General features: G+C 48.7%; 1 protein-coding gene across 1 annotated transcript in view; it reads right to left on the bottom strand.

Moving 5' to 3' along the window:
- Positions 1-18,651, bottom strand: part of SLC14A2 (solute carrier family 14 member 2) — a 64,900-nt gene that overhangs the window by 9,558 nt on the left and 36,691 nt on the right. Inside the window, exons 10-15 of the mRNA XM_065935160.1 lie at positions 8,005-8,127; positions 5,648-5,730; positions 4,419-4,578; positions 3,545-3,734; positions 3,102-3,230; positions 2,047-2,239 (exon numbers count right to left, since the gene is read on the bottom strand). Coding sequence (XP_065791232.1) covers positions 2,047-2,239; positions 3,102-3,230; positions 3,545-3,734; positions 4,419-4,578; positions 5,648-5,730; positions 8,005-8,127 — 878 coding nt within the window. The remainder of the gene's footprint in view (positions 1-2,046; positions 2,240-3,101; positions 3,231-3,544; positions 3,735-4,418; positions 4,579-5,647; positions 5,731-8,004; positions 8,128-18,651) is intronic.

Here is an 18,651-nt window from a genome sequence, read left to right as displayed (position 1 = left end):
TGGTGGCTGATGGGGGAGTGCCCTGATGTGTCCGGCCCCCGTGTGTCTCAGGAAGTGAGTGTCTGTGGACGAGAAAGGAAGTCCAGAGTCCAGTGCCTTGTGGGCACTTGCACATGCACCCTGAAGTTTGGGAAAAGATCCTGGGCACTCAGGCTTCCCCAGTGGCAGAGGTTGGGTCTGTGCTTTGAAGGGTGGCCAGAGGGACTTGAGCTAGGAAAACGTGGGAGGGGCTCTGGGCCTGCTGGGGGGCATTGGGTTCATGCTCCCCTTGTTTATAGTTCATGGTGAAGCAGGTCTTCCCTCAGCCCACGTCCTCCGAGGCCTCCACCTGGGGTGCTGGGGTGGGAGGTCTTATGGCTCTAGGGCCCTCACCCCACATCCAGACAGGATTGCAGTGGTCTAGTGGGCCACCCTCTGGGCTCAGTCCCCCCGTATCCTAGGACAGAGAACAGGACAGGACTCAGACATCGGCTCTGCGGGAGACAGCGGGACAGACAGAGTTCTAGATGGAGGCAGTGGCTGGGCTATCTGGTCCCCAGCCAGTTGCAGCCTCCGGCAGGCTCTCCCATCACCAAAAAGCAGGGGAACTTGCAGAACCTCAAAATCCTTGGGAGGCCTAGACCCTCTCTCTAACATCTACCACTGTTCTCCCAAACTCAAGGCTCTAATTGTGACTGTCAAAATGACAAGACATACTCACCATCATCATAATCCATTCAAAATTAGCCAGAAGAGTATTTCTCAAAGAATAATCACCAAGCACTGACTCTGTCTTTCTTGGAACTTTGGGGCTTCCAAAGTATTTGTACAGTATTTTGCATTTAATTTTTTTTTTTTTTTTTTTTACAAAATTCCTAGTTATCTTTTATATGGAAACTGTGGTTTGGAGAATGCAAAGTATCTCAGACTTGCCCTTTCTACCATCATCCCCCCATAGCCATGCCAGTTAGAGCCATTTTGACTTGAAGATACTGATTGGGTGAATATCGTGAAAGGGAAGCGTGAAGGTCTGAAATGCTAACATGGCATGTCTCTCACCTTTGGCTCACGAAGGTATACATACACACACACATACACATCAACAAGCATGGGGCTAAAGTGAACACGTCTCTTCCTAGATAATACATCTTGAGCAAATGCAGGGCTCTTTTTTCCATGCCATCCTGCTGTCTCCCTGAACTCTCAGAAAAACTAGGCACCGTTATGTCTGACACAAAGTCCCTTCAACAAGCCCAGGTGGCGTTGTGGTTAGATGATAGACTGCTAATAACAAATTTCAGAGTGAGCGCTGGTCCACAGAGCTATTTAGTGTAACAGTAGAGGACCTCAGAGAAAACGTGCCCAGTTTAAGAAAGAAGGTTGATGGGCATGTTTCTCCAGGCTGACTTACAGCTTTCAGCCTAGTTTTTTTTTTTCAGTCTATCTTGGCAGACGTCCAGAGGCCAGCATTATATACAGAACGCTTACCAAAAGCTTAAAAAGCTCTGCTAGATGTTTCTTAGTGGAGGAACACCTGTGTTTTAAAGTGGGCAATGCCCCAGAGAGCGAGGGGAACCCGCTCCCCAGCCTGGAGCAGAGACTTCTCTAGCCAACAGACGGCAGTGTGGTGTGCACGTCGTCAATGATTCAAAGACATTGAATGAGAAGAAAAACACGATGTAGCTTGGATTGAACTGGAGTAAGGGGTCAAAAAGGCTCAAAAAAAAAAAAAAGATAAAAGAACCCAAATCTAGAAGTCAGGAGGCTTCTTTTGACTTTACCCCTCACTCATTAGCTGCATGACTTCAGGCAGTCTCTTAACCAGGCCTTGGTCTCTCTCTCAGGCTGTGACAGGACAGAGTGGGGCCAGAAATGGCCCTTTTAGCTCTTAAAAAGAGAAAAGAAAAAGCTGGTGGCTAATGAGATTTTGTAGGTAGAGTGCCTTGCACTGAATAATTGGTAATAGGTATTAATATAACTGGATATTTCTGACATGCAAAATAAGTACATGCCACTTTAACACTGGGTGCGGGCAGGCGCTGCCCTTCCACCGTCCACGATACCTACCAAGGGCACTTGGATCTCTGACCAGGTGATGTTGGGCATGGAGGAGACCGGCTGCAACAGCGTCGTAGGGAAGAAGAGGTTGTAGTGGCCTGTGGCTGCCAGGTACAGGGTCACGGCGATGTTGAAGGGCAGCGTGAAGACCGGGAGGTCCCACTTGCTGAAGATGGTGCCCAGGGCACTGGAGAGGATGGGGCTGACGGCAGAAGCACAGGAGATGCTGCTCAAGAAGCCCCCTGGCCCTGGCGCTAGACTGAGTGGGACAAGGGGGCTCCCCGAGCCTTCTCGGGGGAAAAACAGCTGGTTGGCTCCCTCTCCCAGCCTGACTGGCGCTGGGCAGCCCTCTCCCTGGGCCTCCTGCCTCCACCCCACACAGCAACAGAGCAGGTACCAAGACTCAGCTTCAGGAGCAGGTCTTTTGGGGAAAGTCCTAAGGCAAGGAAGTCACAGAACTTCCTTGAAGGCCTTAGGGCTCCCTCTGCAGGCGTGAGCAGAGAGGACAGACCAGCGAAGGGGAATCCCATTCATTCATTCAACAAATGTTTGCGGAGGAGCTGAGGGCGATCCTGGCCGGGGTGCCCTGTGGTTTCTGCAGGGGAAGGAGGAGCTGGGGTCTGGCCCCCTGAGGGCTCTGGGCAGTGACTGCGCTTGTTGTCCACCCTGGGAGGTAGCCCTGGTAGGGCCATGGGGTCCGAGGACAGGCCAGTGCTGGGAGAAGGGAGGAGAAGTTTTCTGGAGAGTGACAGGACCTCATGGCTCTAAACCCTCTGTGGACCTCAGTTTCCTTCCCTGTGCTCTGGTGGGGGAGGGCCAGGGGCTCTTTTAGTTCTCAAAAAAGAAGAGTAAAGGAGCATAGGTAATGAAATACTGTGTGTGGAACGCCTAGCACAGCGGGGCTATCACTGTACAATGTCAGTAATTACTTTTAGATGGTATTTCTGATGTGACGATATTTCTAAGGAAATGCTGCTTTGAACTCCTGTCTAGACGGTCACGGCGTTAGGGGAGAAAGGTGGGCAGCCCTTCATCTGCACCCACAGCCTCAGAAGCAAACTTACCAAGACATGGACATCATGATGACCGGGAGGAGAAGCCACCAGAAATAGTCGCCTTTGTCTGAGAACACAGCCATCAGTAGCCCCACCAGCACCCCGTTATAGCCGTGAAGTCCAGCTGCGATGGCGGACCTGGGGGGGGAGGGCTACTGAAGGGGGGGTCCCCTGCGACCCAAGGCAGGGCACGGCCCCCCTGATTGTCCTTCTGAGCCAGGCTTTTCTCAGCTGCAGCCTCACCACACACACTTTCCGATCATCAACCCTTCACCGGCCCCTGGACAACGTGCGGTTTTGTAACCAGGGGGTGGTTGTTTTAGTTATGGGTGACCTTCTTTGAGGAGTTTCTGAGCCGTGAGCCAAGCAGTGAGGATGGGAAGCTGGTGAAGGGTCCCCGCAGGGAGCTGCCCCTGGTCTCGGGCCGGGACCCTGGGTTTCCCGGGACTCACTTGTCCTGACTCAGGATGAGGGCTGTCAGGGTGGACACCACAGTGCCCAGGCAGCCTGAGATGGCCCACCAGGGGTTCTGGATGAAGAGGCCGAGGACGATGAGGATGCCGCTGAGGGGGTTGTTCACGAACATCACCTGGGACGTGCCCCGGAGCACCCAGTCGAGGAACTGGAACACCGGGGATTTGTCTGAAAATGGAACGGGTCAGGGAGTCAGTCAAGGCTCAGTTGTGCCAGGCGAGGCCCCAGCAGGTGAGAGGGTGAGGGAAGCTGGCAACCAAGGTGGGTTCAGCCCCCTGATGTCACCTGCCACAGAGCGGGGTGAGGAAAGAACCCCAGAGGGTGTCTGACTGCCCAGAAAACCCTTCATGCCCACTGTGAGCTGGCTGTGGTCTGTAGGTTGTTGTTCAAGCAGTGGGTACCCGGTACAACCTGTGCCCCCAGGAGAATGGCCTGAATTTTCAGGAGGATGGATCCAGGTGCCAACTGCCTGGCCTGAGCTCTGGGAGACTGCTAATGGGAACCTGTCAGAACAGTAGACACATCTCTCCCATAAGCCATCTCTAGGTGGGCATTTTTCTAGAAAGCTGGCTCTAGAATCCCAGTACTAAAAAGTGACATTCTGAGGGGGTATTGGCAAGAGCATGACTGTTATGTTCAGAGTTGAGAGCTCGCACATCTACGGGTATTGGCATTTACATTATGAGAGTCCATATGCCTGTTGTAACAGGGAAACTCCTATCCAATCCTATCCATGGAAACAGGACTCCATCCCATCTATAGAGATCCGAGCAGCGTGTTTCCTAGAGGACGGCCAGAGGGGACCCTGGCCATTAGGGGTGGGAGCAGGGGCTGCTCTGGTGGAGCGTTTACCTTTAAGACCTTCCCCACACTCCTTCATCTCTCCGGTGATGTACCCCAGGGTTTTGTGGACCCTCTTCCCGATGGCAGCCAGGGAACTCCGAATCCAGGAAGTCTTGGAGATGCCTGTTTCCACCTTTATCTCGGAGCTGTCCTCCATGGTGTCTAGATCCTGTCCAGGGACAAGAGACGGGCAAGAAGGCCCCACATTCTGAGCTTCTCACACTGAGGAGTGAAGTGCTTACCAGGTGGCAAGCTCAGATTTTCATTTGATATTTAGTGAAATTGCTATTTAAGCATCTTTGTTTCTGTAGACTAGAATATCTTTTGTTTCATTTGACATGTTACTTCATTTAATATAGGCAACAACCTTGTACTGTCAGCATCTGTATCATTTACAGATTCAATTAACTGTGGATTAAAAATATTTGAAAAAAATTTCCAGAAAGTTCCAAAAAGGAAAACTTGAATTTGCTGCACACTGGCAACTTTTTATTAATATGTATCATTTACATTGTATTTACAGCTATTTACACAGCATTTTCATTGTATTAATATTAAGTATTGTAAGTAATCTAGAGATGAATTAAAATGTATCAGAGGATGTGTATAGGTTACATGCAAATATTAATACTACGCCATTTTCTGTAAAGGACTTGAGCATCCACAGATTTTGGTACCCATGGGGATCCTGGAACCAATACCCCATGACAAGTGTAACAAGACTGTAGCTTTAGCCTCATTCTGTGGATGAGGTCTCAGGCGTGGATGGAGAGGTTAGGTTCTCCTTTATAAGGGTCAAGGTCAAATGATAGAATTTAGATTTACCCACAAATTTTTAGATTCTTTTTTTAAAAAATATTACTTCTAGTATACCACACTCTTTCCAGAAGATAGTACCCCCCCCAAATTCCAGTATGTCTAGTCTTTAAAATTTATCTATTCATAAAATTAAACAAGTAAAGATTCTGTTTTGAAAATTAACACCAACTTATTTCCTAAATACTTGAATGCTGGATTCAGAAGGACAAACACAAGATAATCAAATAAAAGCAGCAGCAAATTTTATAAAGTGAACTGAAAAATAGACATCTTTATCCCACATAATTATGTTTCTAGAAATATGAATTCAAGAAAAGTTTGCCTAATCCAGAGGATGTCTTTCTGAACCCGGTTTTTCTTCTCTGCGGCAGTCTCTGGGATGCGGGTGCCATCCCTGATTCAGGTCACTCTTTACTCACCAGCAACTCGACCGTGGGCTTCCGGTATAGGTGGGGAGAAGGGTCTTTGGGGTGTCTCTCCTGCTGCTCACCTTTACCAAACACTGGAGTCGGAAGAAGAGAGCACCATCAGTTAGCACCTCTACCCTGGCACCTTTGCAGCGAGCTTCCTGCCAGGTTTGAGCTGGAATGCTCAGCACTTCCTGGCCCACTGAGGATGCCTTGGGCATGTCTCCTTGTAAAGGAAGGCCCCTCCTCTGCTACTGCAAACACCCATGGGCAAGCTCTTTGGGGAAACAAAATGCACATCTTGATGTGGAATTCAGAGGCTCGGCTGACTTTTAGTAAAGAAGCTCTGATTTTACTCAACTCCTGTGTTTTGTAGATGAGGAAACAGAGCTACTCGTGAGCCCTGAACCCAGGGTTCTTTCCCTACATGACACAAAGACTGATATTTATAAGGTGCTATTGCTCATAAAGCATTAAGCTGCCTGAACCATCCAAGGTCTATGTTCAAATTTTACTACAACTCTTCCCAGCTGGATGACCTAAGCTGTTTTGGTCTTTTTAGGATTATGTCTCAGAATTTTAGATATTTAAGCAGCAGTGGCTGGTTGGATTAAGACAACATACCCATGTTGTTAACTCAAAACAGATTTTGGCATGTCCTTGTAATTCTAGAAAACTCATTTTAAGTATTTTCATTATTATAAGATAATTTATTTGTAAATTGAGGAATTTCAGAAGTGTTTAGGTATCATGAAAGGCCTTTGGAAGTTTTGCTGTTAGTGCTCTGGTGTCCTCTTGTGGTCAAGTGTGAGAATGGCAGTCTGAGCTCTCGATGCCGAGAATCTTGAAACAATTGGCCATTCTGCCTGCATTTATGAGATTTCAGGGCACTTAGACACTAGAAGTCGGAGAAGGCAATGGCACCCCACTCCAGTACTCTTGCCTGGAAAATCCCATGGATGGAGGAGTCTGGTAGGCTGCAGTCCATGGGGTCGCTAAGAGTCAGACACGACTGAGTGACTTCACTTTCACTTTTCCCTTTGATGCATTGGAGAAGGAAATGGCAACCCACTCCAGTATTCTTGCCTGGAGAATCCCAGGGACGGGGGAGCCTGCCAACTATGGGGTAGCACAGAGTCGGACGCGACTGAAGCGACTTAGCAGCAGCAGCAGACACTAGAAGAGATGCATCAATGGCCCTGTGCCCCATCATTTGAAGGAGCAGGAACTGCAAATACCAGTGTGATGGTTGGGAAGTTACAGTACGTGGGAGAAACAAATTAAGGAAGTTTGAAAGGAAGAGTAGGAAGCAAAGAGGATACTCTAGCCTCCGAGGCCAGTGTGTGTGACATTCTGAGAGATTCTCTGCTTCTGTCTGAAACGCCAGCTCTCCAGCAGCTCCCACTAACCCTTCTCCCAGGCTCCTTAGTGCAGGGCTCTCTGCCAGGCCCTCCCTTACCCCAGCCCTCCAACACCATCCTAAGAAGATGTTTGCAGGGAGAGTGTTAACTTTTGGAAGCAAACTGTGCTCTCTTCCTCGGGATGCCCTGGGGGCTCTGTCAAACTTCTGGCCCAAAGGAGTGCTCTCTGGGGGTAACAATTAGGCCTTCATGAGACTTCTCCCACCTTGCATCTGATTGAAGACTCACCCCCCCCCCCCCCAACCCCCCATCCCTCCCTTGCCTCCTCCCTGTTTGCTCCAACCTGCTCCCAGCATCCAAGTTTCTGGCTTCCCTGACTGTTCAGCTTTGGCTGCCATCTGGATCTCTTCTTGGCTGCTGGGAGCCCCTCCCCTCACAGCTGTAGGAGAGAACTTTTTATCTCTAGCGGCGTGACAATCATGACCACATCGTGATTATGATTTGCAGCATTTTTGGGGTCACTTTAAGTGTGACATTTTATTTAATTTTATTTTTTTGTATTTTGGCTATACCTGCTGTTGGCCTGCAGACCAGTTCTCCAACCATGAACTGAACCCAGACCACTGCAGTGGAAGCACCAAATCCTAACCAATAGACCACCAGGCAACTGCCTTACGGAGGAGAGCTGTTCAAGCTTCTTCTGCCACCTAGGCTGCCTCCCAGATGAACTATAGTAGCATTTCTGGGCATGGGATGCACGTCGTTCCAATGTGCCGTCAAGTTCGCAACCCTCCTGGCCAAGACTGACAAAGCCTGTCTCAGTTCCAGTCTCCCCTTCCCTGGCTGAGACTCTGAGACCCATGGCTGTAGTCAGAGGTTGGGGAATGATGAGAATGAGTCTCACCCTCATGGATTTCCCCACTGCCTGTGATAGAGGTGCTGCCAGGGTCCCCATTTTAGAGGTGAAAAGGTCAAGGCCCCCTGGAAGCCATGGGGGGAAGCACACACCTTTGTTCCTCCTGTGGATGGATGACCCCTCGATATGGAACACGTTCCTGGGCTTGGGGAGCACGGCCTCCGAGCCCTCATCCGCCTTGGGGCTCGTCGAGGGTGGCTCTGCCTCAGTGTTGCCTGGCCAGGGGCAAAATGAGACAGGTCAGTGTCCCACCCTGGTCCACCCCCAGAGGCAAGCAGAGAGCGCTGGGAAATTCATGCAGAGCTGGAGGAGCAGTGCAGTCTGAGCTGCAGTAGTGATTGCGTCAGTGTCTAAGGAAAAAGCCCTCTTTCCGGTTCTTCCTGCTAAAACTTCCACTTCCTTTCCTTATAGAAACCACTCAGAGATACCTATCAGTGTCAAGATACAGACGGGCCAGCCTGCCTTGTTCCCCCAGCAAGGCACTGTTCTAAGCCTCCTTCACTGGTCTTCGGACTGGTGTGGATGGTGGACCTGAGCCCACTGCCCATTCCCGTCCTTCGGCCAGTGCCCTGGTCTCTGCTGCAGAGTATGTGTGTGTGTGTGGGGAAGGGTCCTCAGTGCTCCCTGCACATCAGAGCCACCCAAGTGCTTAAAAAATGTCTGACTCCCATCCCAAACCAATTTTAAATCAGAATTTTAAGGTCAATGGTATTTAAGAGATGACCCTATTGTGCAGTTGGAGCTGAGAACCTCTCAACTAGAGTCTTGCTACTCAAAGTGTGGTCCCCAGACCAGCACCATCAGCTTTCTCTGGGAGATTGTTAGAAATGCAGAACCTCAGCTTCCACCCAGACTGATGGAATCAGAATCTACAGTCCAACAAGATTCCCCAGGTGCTTTCTGGCACATTGGTTTGCTCTGTGGGAGGTAAGAGTCCTGAGACTGTGATCAGCTACCAGAAACCTGCGGTGAAAATAGAGTAGCTTATCACCTGGGCAGGGTTCTCAAAGTGGGGTGTGTGAATCGACAGCATCAGATCACCTAATGGCTGTTATGAAGCGTGCCCCACACTGATTAATTTGGGTACTTGGTGGTCCTCAAGGTATGCAGTTTTGACACTTGCTGCTTGTGGTTCCAGTGAACTCTGGAGTTAGATGATCAAATGGCTACCTGGAATAGTAGAGAGCTCTTGCACTGTCTTTACATTTGGATACTTTTGGGGCATAGTTATCTTCGAAAGATGGAAAACTTAGGCTCACGTGATTTCTGAAGCACTCTACAGTGAGTCACATGGCCCTCAGCCCTCGTTCTTTTCTCTGCATCTTTGCTGCTCAGCATCTGGTTTGCGGACTGGCTTTATGGACATCCAAGGGCGCTTGTTAGAAATGCAGATTCTTAGGTCCCATCTCAGACCCACTGAACTGGAATAAGTTTGTTTTTTTAAACAAGATCTCCAACTGACTTGTGTGTACATTAAAGTTTGAGAAAACTGGTCTAGATCACATTGTAGAAACATGTGTAGAAACATCATGTAGAAACAGCTTCAGGAAAGCTGAGAATATAGCATCAGCAACCAGAATATGGGGAACGTGTATGAGCAAGAAAAGGGGTTTGTCTATACTCTCAGACTGAAGTTCAAACATGAAACTTCAAACACGCCCCTCCCCTCTAGGCTTGGGATGGGAAAAATCTTCTATTTTACTCAGTATCCTGCCTGTGGGTCACCATGGAGCCTTAACTCCAGAGACTGGAGAAGCGCTGGTACATCAGACACAAGTGAACAAGGCACCTCTGCAGGTAGGTTCTGTGCAGGAGGGTGGGGACCCAGAGGGTATCATTGCATCATCTGACAAAGCAGGGCATTCTTCCATAGCCAGTCCGCAGGGCACATCTGCCATGCTGGAAGGGCACCTCTGCCTGCCCAATGCTTTTCATCCCTCATATGCCAAGTATCAGCCACCCCAGTCACCCTCGGCATAGAGAAATATACTGACCTTGTTTAGCATCATAGACTCAGAATTGCATGGATCTTCAAAGTCACAGTCTACCTTCCAAGTCCAGAGAAATCACATTACTCCCCCCTCCCACCCCTCCCAAATCACGTCGTTATTAATTATGGCACAGCCGGGAGTTGCACCCGGGTCTCCTGGCTCCCAGTTTGCTGATCTATAGAAGAACTGTCTCCCCTTTCCTGCCCTGGCCCTTTGCTTTCAGTCCTTATCAATAGACTGTGCTGCCTGCTCAGAATCCAGGAAAGTAGGGTAGGGTCCATATTACCATGTATTCCTAGAACTGATGTCCGGGGCCACAGAAACAAAAACAGAGAGTATCTTTCTTTTCCTTGAACCCATGTTTTGTTCTTATGTGGGGAGGTTGGGGAGGCAGCCCCAGATGTGGTCTGATACAGTGTTACTTCTGGTCTCCTGTGGGCAGGACGGGAGTGCCGGCCACAGACTGACCACCCAGGGAGGCTGACAGCTCCTCCGGATGTGCCGGCCAAGAGAGGAGGGTGGCAGGTGGGAACAAATGCCACAAGGATTGGAGAGAAAATAACAAATTTCCCCAGGCTGTGAAAATACTTAAAGCTGAGGTGATAGCAATTTCCCAGTACCTTTGGGACAGATTCTCAGGACTTTCATAACAGATAAAGGCAATTTCAAGGATAACATGAACACATCTATCAAATGCTCTAGAAAGAAATGTCCCATTGGTGTGGTGGGAAAAAAAGAAAACAATGATAATTCTGGCCAGGAACTAGCATCACTCATTTCTGCACTGCATTTTGCAAGTCGTGAAATTTCATTGACAGTTTCCCCCATTGCAAGCACAGTGGTACTTAGAAGGAGATCAAGAGACCCTATAGGGCTGATTTTGCCAACCCAGCCTGAACAGGATGATGACAGGCATTTTGGAGGGTACCTGCTATTTCATTCTCATATTGTTACGAAGATGAGATTAACGCTCGCAAAATGCTGGGGAGGATAACTTTGCAATGCTGACATCAGGGAGCTGGCTCCTCGGGGAGGCCATGCCTCTGGAACAGCTTGTGCTCTGGGCAGGGTGGGTCCTCATGTCAGGCCAGGCCTGGCAGCTTACACGTACCAGCACCCACTCCTACCTCGTGTTCCTGTCTGTCACCCTCATAGGATCCTTGACAGCCCGTTTTTTCCCCTTACAGTGGTTTTTCCTGGCACCCCCAGCACCCAGCATGATCCTGGCATATTGTAGGTACTCAGAAGTATTTGTTGACTATGTTAATGAGCGATAATTACCCTAGACATTTTAATTTCTGACTGGTTTAATGAACCACCATTGGCTGGGTATGAACCATCATTTCAGGGTATGAACTATTAAAAAAAATAATGTATCTCAATGTAGATGTTAAGTACTTCGTAAATACTGAAAGTGAGAGCCTTCCACAGGTTCACGAAGGTGATGGCTGGGCTGTGTAGGGATTCGGAAACTGATGGGCAAGAGCTGAGCGTTTCCAGCACCGCCTGGAGAGAAGAAGGGGAGTTTATAGACGTGATAAAGTGATGGGCCGCCTTTGACCAACCAATCAGAGGCCCAAAAATCCATCATGAGTGGATGGAAGAACACAGGTAATGAGAGAGGATGAAACAGGCCACTGGAGACAGAAATCTTGCTCCATGTGATTTGTTTTGGTTAGCAAGAGGTTATACCCCATGGCTGAAAACCACCAAGCTGCTTGGAAGGTGGGGAACTGGGTGTTCTCAAGCTCAAGAACAAAAATTTTTTAACAATAACTCACTTTGTGGGGTTATTTCCAGCTTTCCCCCTAACATCATGGCAAACAAAAGATAGTACTGCGTGGCATGACGCAGCAAACCGATGGCCTGAGCCTGGGGACTCGGGCCACGCCAGGCTCCCTCTGTCTGCTTCGAGGACCAAGGACTTTGCTCTCTCAGCCCAAATACATGAGTGCTGGGAAGCTTACTCCTTGAGAATCTGCAGGCAAACCTTAGCAGCTGAGTAACTTCTCGGTGTGCCCACCTGCTATAGGGAGGGCTGTTACCTCCTTCTCTAACCAGACGTTTAAGTGTCCCAGTGCAGGCAGCATTATGGGCTGTCCAGGACCATTTCAGGGGCATGGTCCCTGCCCTCAAGGATTGCCAGCATCTTGTGTCTTAAGAGGCAAGGGTCCAGCGAAGCTGTCCTCTCATTGATCCAGAGAAGGAAAGAACAGTCATGAGCCACAATGATTTGCTCAAAAGCACTTTTTTTTTCTTTCTGGAGAGTAGTATCCATAGTATCTACGCCTCTACTGATTGCTAACATACAGAAAATGCCATCTGTTCAAATATCAGGGGTAAGAGTCATTTTAAAGAAGAGCCCACCTGTCAAATACAATTTTGAAGCTTACTAAAGTTCCTTTGGGGGGGGGGAAACCAAACCCAAACCATATATGACATCTTTCAGAAGAGGAAAAATGATCTAGTCTATTTTACTAATAATCAACCTTTACTCAAACAAGTCTCTACCTATACACTTTCTACAAGCTGTCTTTCTCAGGCTTTGAACAGGTTTTCCTGCCTCCTGGAGGTGGGTCAATGCTGTCCATCTGTCACTTGCAATGCCCAACACATAGAGGATCTGGAACCTACTGTCAAGACCCTTTTGTCATCTCTCCCCAGATCCATAGGTCTCTTATTTCTCCAGCTTACTGTGGCAGAGGCTCCCACAACATCATGAGGCAATTTCCTAGCTACTATACCAGAAGGATATTTTTTGAAGTGACAGCTGTATATAACTTGATTCTTCCCTACATCCATTCCTACAGGATAACACTTTGGCCGTGATTTGGGCTCACATTTCCCATGCAGAAGTTGAGCTTTGCACTGTGGTGTGTGATTTTCAAGGCTACCGTGTGTGTATGTGTGATGCAGACATCTGTGGGTGGTAAATGAGGTGTTATCTTTTTCTGTGAAGTTGTGTTTAGTTGACATTTTCAAAGATCATTCCATTAACTATCAGAGGCATTGATCGTTAACTGGAAAAGGCTTTTGAGCATATCCAGTCCAGCCCTCTGATCCAGTCCTTCCTCTAGTGGCCACATCCTCAGAGAGGCAGAAAGGAAGGCTTAGAGGAACGGGGGAACTTTGGAGTCTCTGTCTCACTCCATGAAGACATTAACTAGCATAAATGAGTTGGTGCTTCATTTAACCTCATTTAACCTTCTAACAACCTCATGAATGAAGTTGAGGAGAGTGTGAAGGTCAGCGCGCCCCATCGGTAACCGGGGTAACATCTGCCTGACCGTCCCCTGAGTGAGTTTTCACTCTCCTTCCCCTCTTCACGCCCAGCTCACACCTCAGAATTGTGTGTCTGTGTTGTTAATTTCCCTCCTTTCAATCCATTCTGTGCTTCAGTTATTAGGCATATCATTAGTGACTCTCTCACTCAACCATCTCCATGGCTCCCTATTGCCAAGGGTATAATAATGCCTAAACTGCTCGGCCAGGCTTTCCAACTGTTCTACAATATGGCTGATTTTCACCGTCCCACTCATCTTTTGCTGCCCAACACACACCCTGCCTTGGCATTGTGGTCTTGCCTCTGGCCCTCTCTGCCTCTTCTTGCCTAGTTTATATTCAGCCTTCATCATCTGGTTTATGTTCCACTTCCTCCATGAATCCATCCTTGATTTATATGCCCACATGGATCATTCTGTTTTTTGCAGAAGGTACTGCAGATCCATCTTTTCAAGTTAGGGCCACGGGGGAGTTTTATACTAACAGTTAACAATGCACATGAAAATTTTCCAATCCAATGAAACTACTTGGAGCTGTCTTTAATGACCAAGCGAATTTGGGTCTGTGTGTGTGTTAGTCTCTTAGTTGTGTCTAACTCTGTGGCCCCATGGACTGTGGCCACCAGGCTCCTCTGTCCATGGGATTCTCCAGGCAAGAACACTGGAGTGGGTTGCCATTTCCTTCTCCAGAATTTGGATCTAGGTATTAGCGAACAAAACAAAACAGAGGCGCAGAGAAAAGCAGCTTTCCTGACGCCAAATAGCTGATTAGTTTCAGAGCTATGTTTTAACCTCCTGGCTTTACTCCTGCAAGATGTTTTACAGACTGTCGGCGCCTTCGCAAATGATATCAATGGACTTGTGATCTTTTTATTTTAAAGAATTATGAAGTATTTCATAACCTAAAAGGAGTAACGAACGTTACCAAAAACAAACAGAAAGAATCCCCCTGTGTGCCGTTACATTGGTGTCACCCAGTGACGGGCCAAGGGAAGTCTGGGCTGCTGTGCACCTGCGTCTTCTTTGACGGCAAAGCTTCCCTCGCCCCGTCTCCCCTCCCCGCCACCTCTTCCCTGCGTGGTCTGTGGCAAACACAGCTAACTCATCGTAGACCTCTTTCCCAGTGAGTTTCAACACAGCCTCAGAATCCTTCTTAACACAAATCTCCAGACAACCAATAGCAGTTAGATACAGTTGGCACTTGAGAGTAAACTTATTTTTCCCCTCCCCTCTTAAAGGAGAGTGTGGATGCTGAACAAGTCTGCGAGAAAGGGTACATGAAAGCGGGCAGTGGACTAGCCATGGGCTCTCCGAGACTCACAGGATTGCCCCATCTCAGCAAGTTCACTGAGGTGCCTATCCTTCAGTGCTAGTTTTGAGGAGATCACATACCGTACCAGATTGTTCATTCTCTGATCAGATAACAGCAGTGTCCTGGGACATTGTTCCTTATGGCATGGCTACCTATCTTCCAGAAACATCACTGTGTAGCTACACAGAACATGTCTAAAGTAATCTCAGATGGCCGTGAAAGAGAGGGCCACTGAGGAGATGGGCTGTATGAAGATGTTTGTGGATACTGAGATGCTCTAGTTCTATTGGCATGTCTGTGGAAGGAGTATAGGACCTGAGGTGAGAGGCCAAGGTGCCTCTGGACCAGGTACCTCCACCCTGGAAGCAGCAGATAAGGACTCCTGGGAACAAGGTTTTCAAATCAACCTCAGCTCAACGTGGGGCTGCCCTGGGAATCACACCGATGTCAATGCTGTGTGTTGCAGAGTTGTAGAAAGGATGATAAATAATATGAAGGCTCATCCAGTGGACAGGTAGGTGGTAAGGGGATTAGAGGCTGATGGGTTAACTTAGATCCATCACCAGATGTGCAAGAAGAGCTCAGTGTTAGGACACCTGGGCTTTTGTCCAGGCTCATTTATCACCTGGACAGTTTCCTGGATAAGCCATGGGGTTCCTCACGGGGTTTGAACTATTAATAGAATTATTTAAGAGCTCTTCCAGCTTGAAGCTTCCAGGATCTGAACTCTCTCTGGAGTTCTTAATAAGGTCCCCCATTCTCAGGACTGTCTTTCTGCAGCTCAGCAGAAGGAACAGAAAGACATTGACCTTTCTTTTTTCAGTTCCTTTGAAAAGTCAGCTAGATGGCCCTATTGGCTAGGGGGTCTGTTGTTCAGTTGGTTAGTCGTGCCTGACTCTTTGCGACCCCATGGACTGTAGCCCACCAGAATCCTCTGTCCATGGGATTTCCCAGGCAAGAATACTGGAGTGGATTGCCATTTCCTTCTCTAGGGGATCCTCCCAACCCGGGGATCGAACCAGAGTCTCCTGCATTGGCAGGTGGATTCTTTACCTCTCAGCCACCTGGGAAGCCCAGCTAGGGGGTCTACCTGATTTGTTTCTCTCCCCCAGACCTCTTACCTGAGTTCCTTTGGATTTCCTGCACAGGTCTGGAGGAATCCAGACCACTGGGATTTGGGAAGAAACTTCTTTCCAACTGGGTGGTGTCTCTGGTCCTCAACTCAGGCGCTGGACTTCTCCCTAAAACTGAACCTCTTCAGTTCCCACAGCCTGCCAGCTCATCCTCTGGCTGACTTTCTGTAAATTCCCCTGGCGTTTCCTAACCTTATGCCTGGTGCCTGGCTTCCACTTGAGGAAGGGCACCATATGGAAGAAGAGGGAGAGAAAAGGATCGCTCTTCCTGCAGCGTGCTCACTCTCTGCCTTTCCTAAACTCGCTGGGGAAGACTGGCCTTGGCCACCATGGTGCCCCCATCAGGCAGGTTTCCTTCAAAGGGGCAGAGCCTGGACTGCCTGGAGGTAGTTTGTCTGTCCTTCCTCAGGCATCGCCTTCAGTCACCCCTTTCCTTAGAATTCTTGCTCCAGGATATGCCTTTAAGGCAATTACCTAAGTGTCGTCTCCTCAGAGGCCAATTTGCCTTCCCACCTCAATGAACTCCCTTAATCTCCCACACAGGCAGGCCACAGACTGAGTAATGTTATTACCATCTGTGTCTTGATGGATATTTCTGCACAGCCTAATTAATACTAGATGCCTTCTTTCTGGTGTTGTGGAAATTTCTAGACCTTTCCTCCTTCTGACTCTGCTGACCGGGTCCTGGTGGGCCCTCTCAGAGCAAAGAGGGCATGACCTAACCCCCGTCTCCAGAAAGAACTCTGAGCTCTATATATGAGGGAAGCCGCCCTCCTGGGTCCCAGACATCCGTGGTGGTGGTGGTGGGGGGGGTCTGGTGGGCTGGAGTCTGGGGAGGAGGCCCAATCCAAACACGTTCTGTTTGGCTTTGTGAGTCTGAAGGGTCAAGCATCAACTGCGTATCACCCCCACCCCTCAAGTGACAGGGTGTGAGGTGGCTGCCCAAGTTCAGAAACAGAACTCACACTGAGGACATTAGCTACACCTGAGTAGACAAACTCCCCGCTGACGTCAAAGGCCCCCTTTCCACCAGGCCAGGTGTTCTGGAACTGCCGGAGACGGGTCCTGATCACAGTGTGAGGGGGCCCTTCTGAGGAAGGAAAGCAAACAGACGAGTGGGCGGGGGGAGCCCCGCATTCCAGGGAGGGTGGGGAACTGACTGGAGCTCAGCTCCCGCACAGGGGCCTTCCTTTCGGTGTTGAAGTTCAGGGCCTGTGGCCACCTGCTGGTGACACGCTCCTTGTCCCCCAGCCTGCTGGTCTCTCAGCTCAGGAGGCCCACCTCATGCCCTCTCTTGCTCTGGCCTCTCCTGAAGACTCCTGAACTTCTGGTGGTGCATTCCTCACTTCAGCCCCCTATGCATCCGAAAGTAACAGGGAGATGCTACCCAGGAACAACATGTGACCAATTAGAAAAGACAGGAAATGATTACCCAGGAGGGAGGCGCCATCCAGGAAATTCACCCACATCTCAGGAGCCAAATGGAGCGGTGTCCTCAGATGAGTGGTGTCTGTCACACACACTAGGTTAGGGAGGGGCAATCGAGTGCTCCTGGAAAGCAGAAGACTGAGGTGGATGCTTGCCACCAAAGGGTCTTACCAAAGGCCACAGCTCAGATACTGGGGTATCCCCAAGATAATTTATGGGTACAGGTACTTATTTCCTGGTGGGCTTGGTCCATCAGAATTTACTTCAGAACTATCTTCTTCATAATGCTCATGGCTTCAACTCTGCATTTCCAACTTTGTAGGGGCAGGAGCCTGCACTGACCTCTAGGAGCCAGCCTAGGGGAGGTCAGATTCCTCCTGGGAAAAGGTTACAGTTCCTGTGGAATAAATGAAAGGTAAGCTAGAAGCTCCCTGGAGAGTTACTTCCTTTTTTTCATTCAGTCTCAGCAACCTGTGGAGGAGAGGCTGGTGGCTCCTAGTTACCAGTTCACAGAGAATAAGAGGACTTTTCTAGCAATGTCCCCTGCCTCCCTCCTTGGGGCCTTAGAATTCTAATTCCACTAGGAACAGAAGTGTTCCCTATGGATTCTTCTATTTTCTTTGAATCACAAGAGGCAAGAAAAGCCAAGTAAGTTGAAAAATCTCATATTAAAAAGTGAATGCCTTTTAAAGTTGCCAGATGAGACTGTAATTTATTGAGTGGAAATCAATAAACCACGCTGAAACTGCCAACTCTTGGCTGGTTTTAGATTATATTAATGGCTGTCCCCAGGCCCTTACAACATTCATGACCCAAGGAGACAAAGCTCAGGACTTGTACAGGAAGTACAAACAAACCGGAACACATAGATTCGATGTAGCCACAGATGTAAGAAGATTGAGTTTCCTGATGGGCAGATCTTATAGGGTTGACCGGAAGAGGAATCCCTGGAGAGAGGAACATGATGAAGATGAGAAAGTCAAGGAAGAGGCACAGTTGGATGATGCTGATTCCTCAGGTTGCATCCACACAAGTAGCCATGTTGAGTATTTTGATAGACTGAGCAAATGGCTAACCAGTCAAGCCCTAGGAAAACCTATAAATGCAGCAATGGTATATTTTTGATATATTTGTCTCCATGTTCATACTTTTTACCACCTTAATGATACCTCCTTCTCATTTCTCTGTAGGAACTCAGGGCCATAGTATCACTGAAACTTGGAGCTGGAAGATAGGCTGCCACGGTCATCTGGTCTACCCCTACTAAAAGCAAGCATCTCTAATAGGTCTCCTACCCTTCTCCTGAACTCAGAGTTTCACAGAACAACCATTTTTCAGGCAACTTCCATTGTAAAAAATCATCCCTTTCCGTTGGTTAAATGTCTGTTTGCTTATCACTCCCATCTAGTGGTCCTTATTCTATGCTCTGAAGTACTGTTGAGTAAAATGACAACTTCTTCCACAGTCATGGCCCCAGGCATTTCTTCTCTTCTCTAAGCCAAATACAACAGTTTGTTATCACTGATGATGGAACAAAGGGCCTCCATATCTCATTCCTCCAGCTTGGCCCCATCTCAGCATGCCCTCTTTTGCC

Source organism: Muntiacus reevesi, chromosome 4 (genome assembly GCF_963930625.1).
Source record: "Muntiacus reevesi chromosome 4, mMunRee1.1, whole genome shotgun sequence".
Taxonomy (NCBI): Eukaryota; Metazoa; Chordata; class Mammalia; order Artiodactyla; family Cervidae; genus Muntiacus; species Muntiacus reevesi.
Note: the sequence above shows the minus strand (reverse complement) of the source record. Positions and strands in the feature narration are given on the sequence as shown.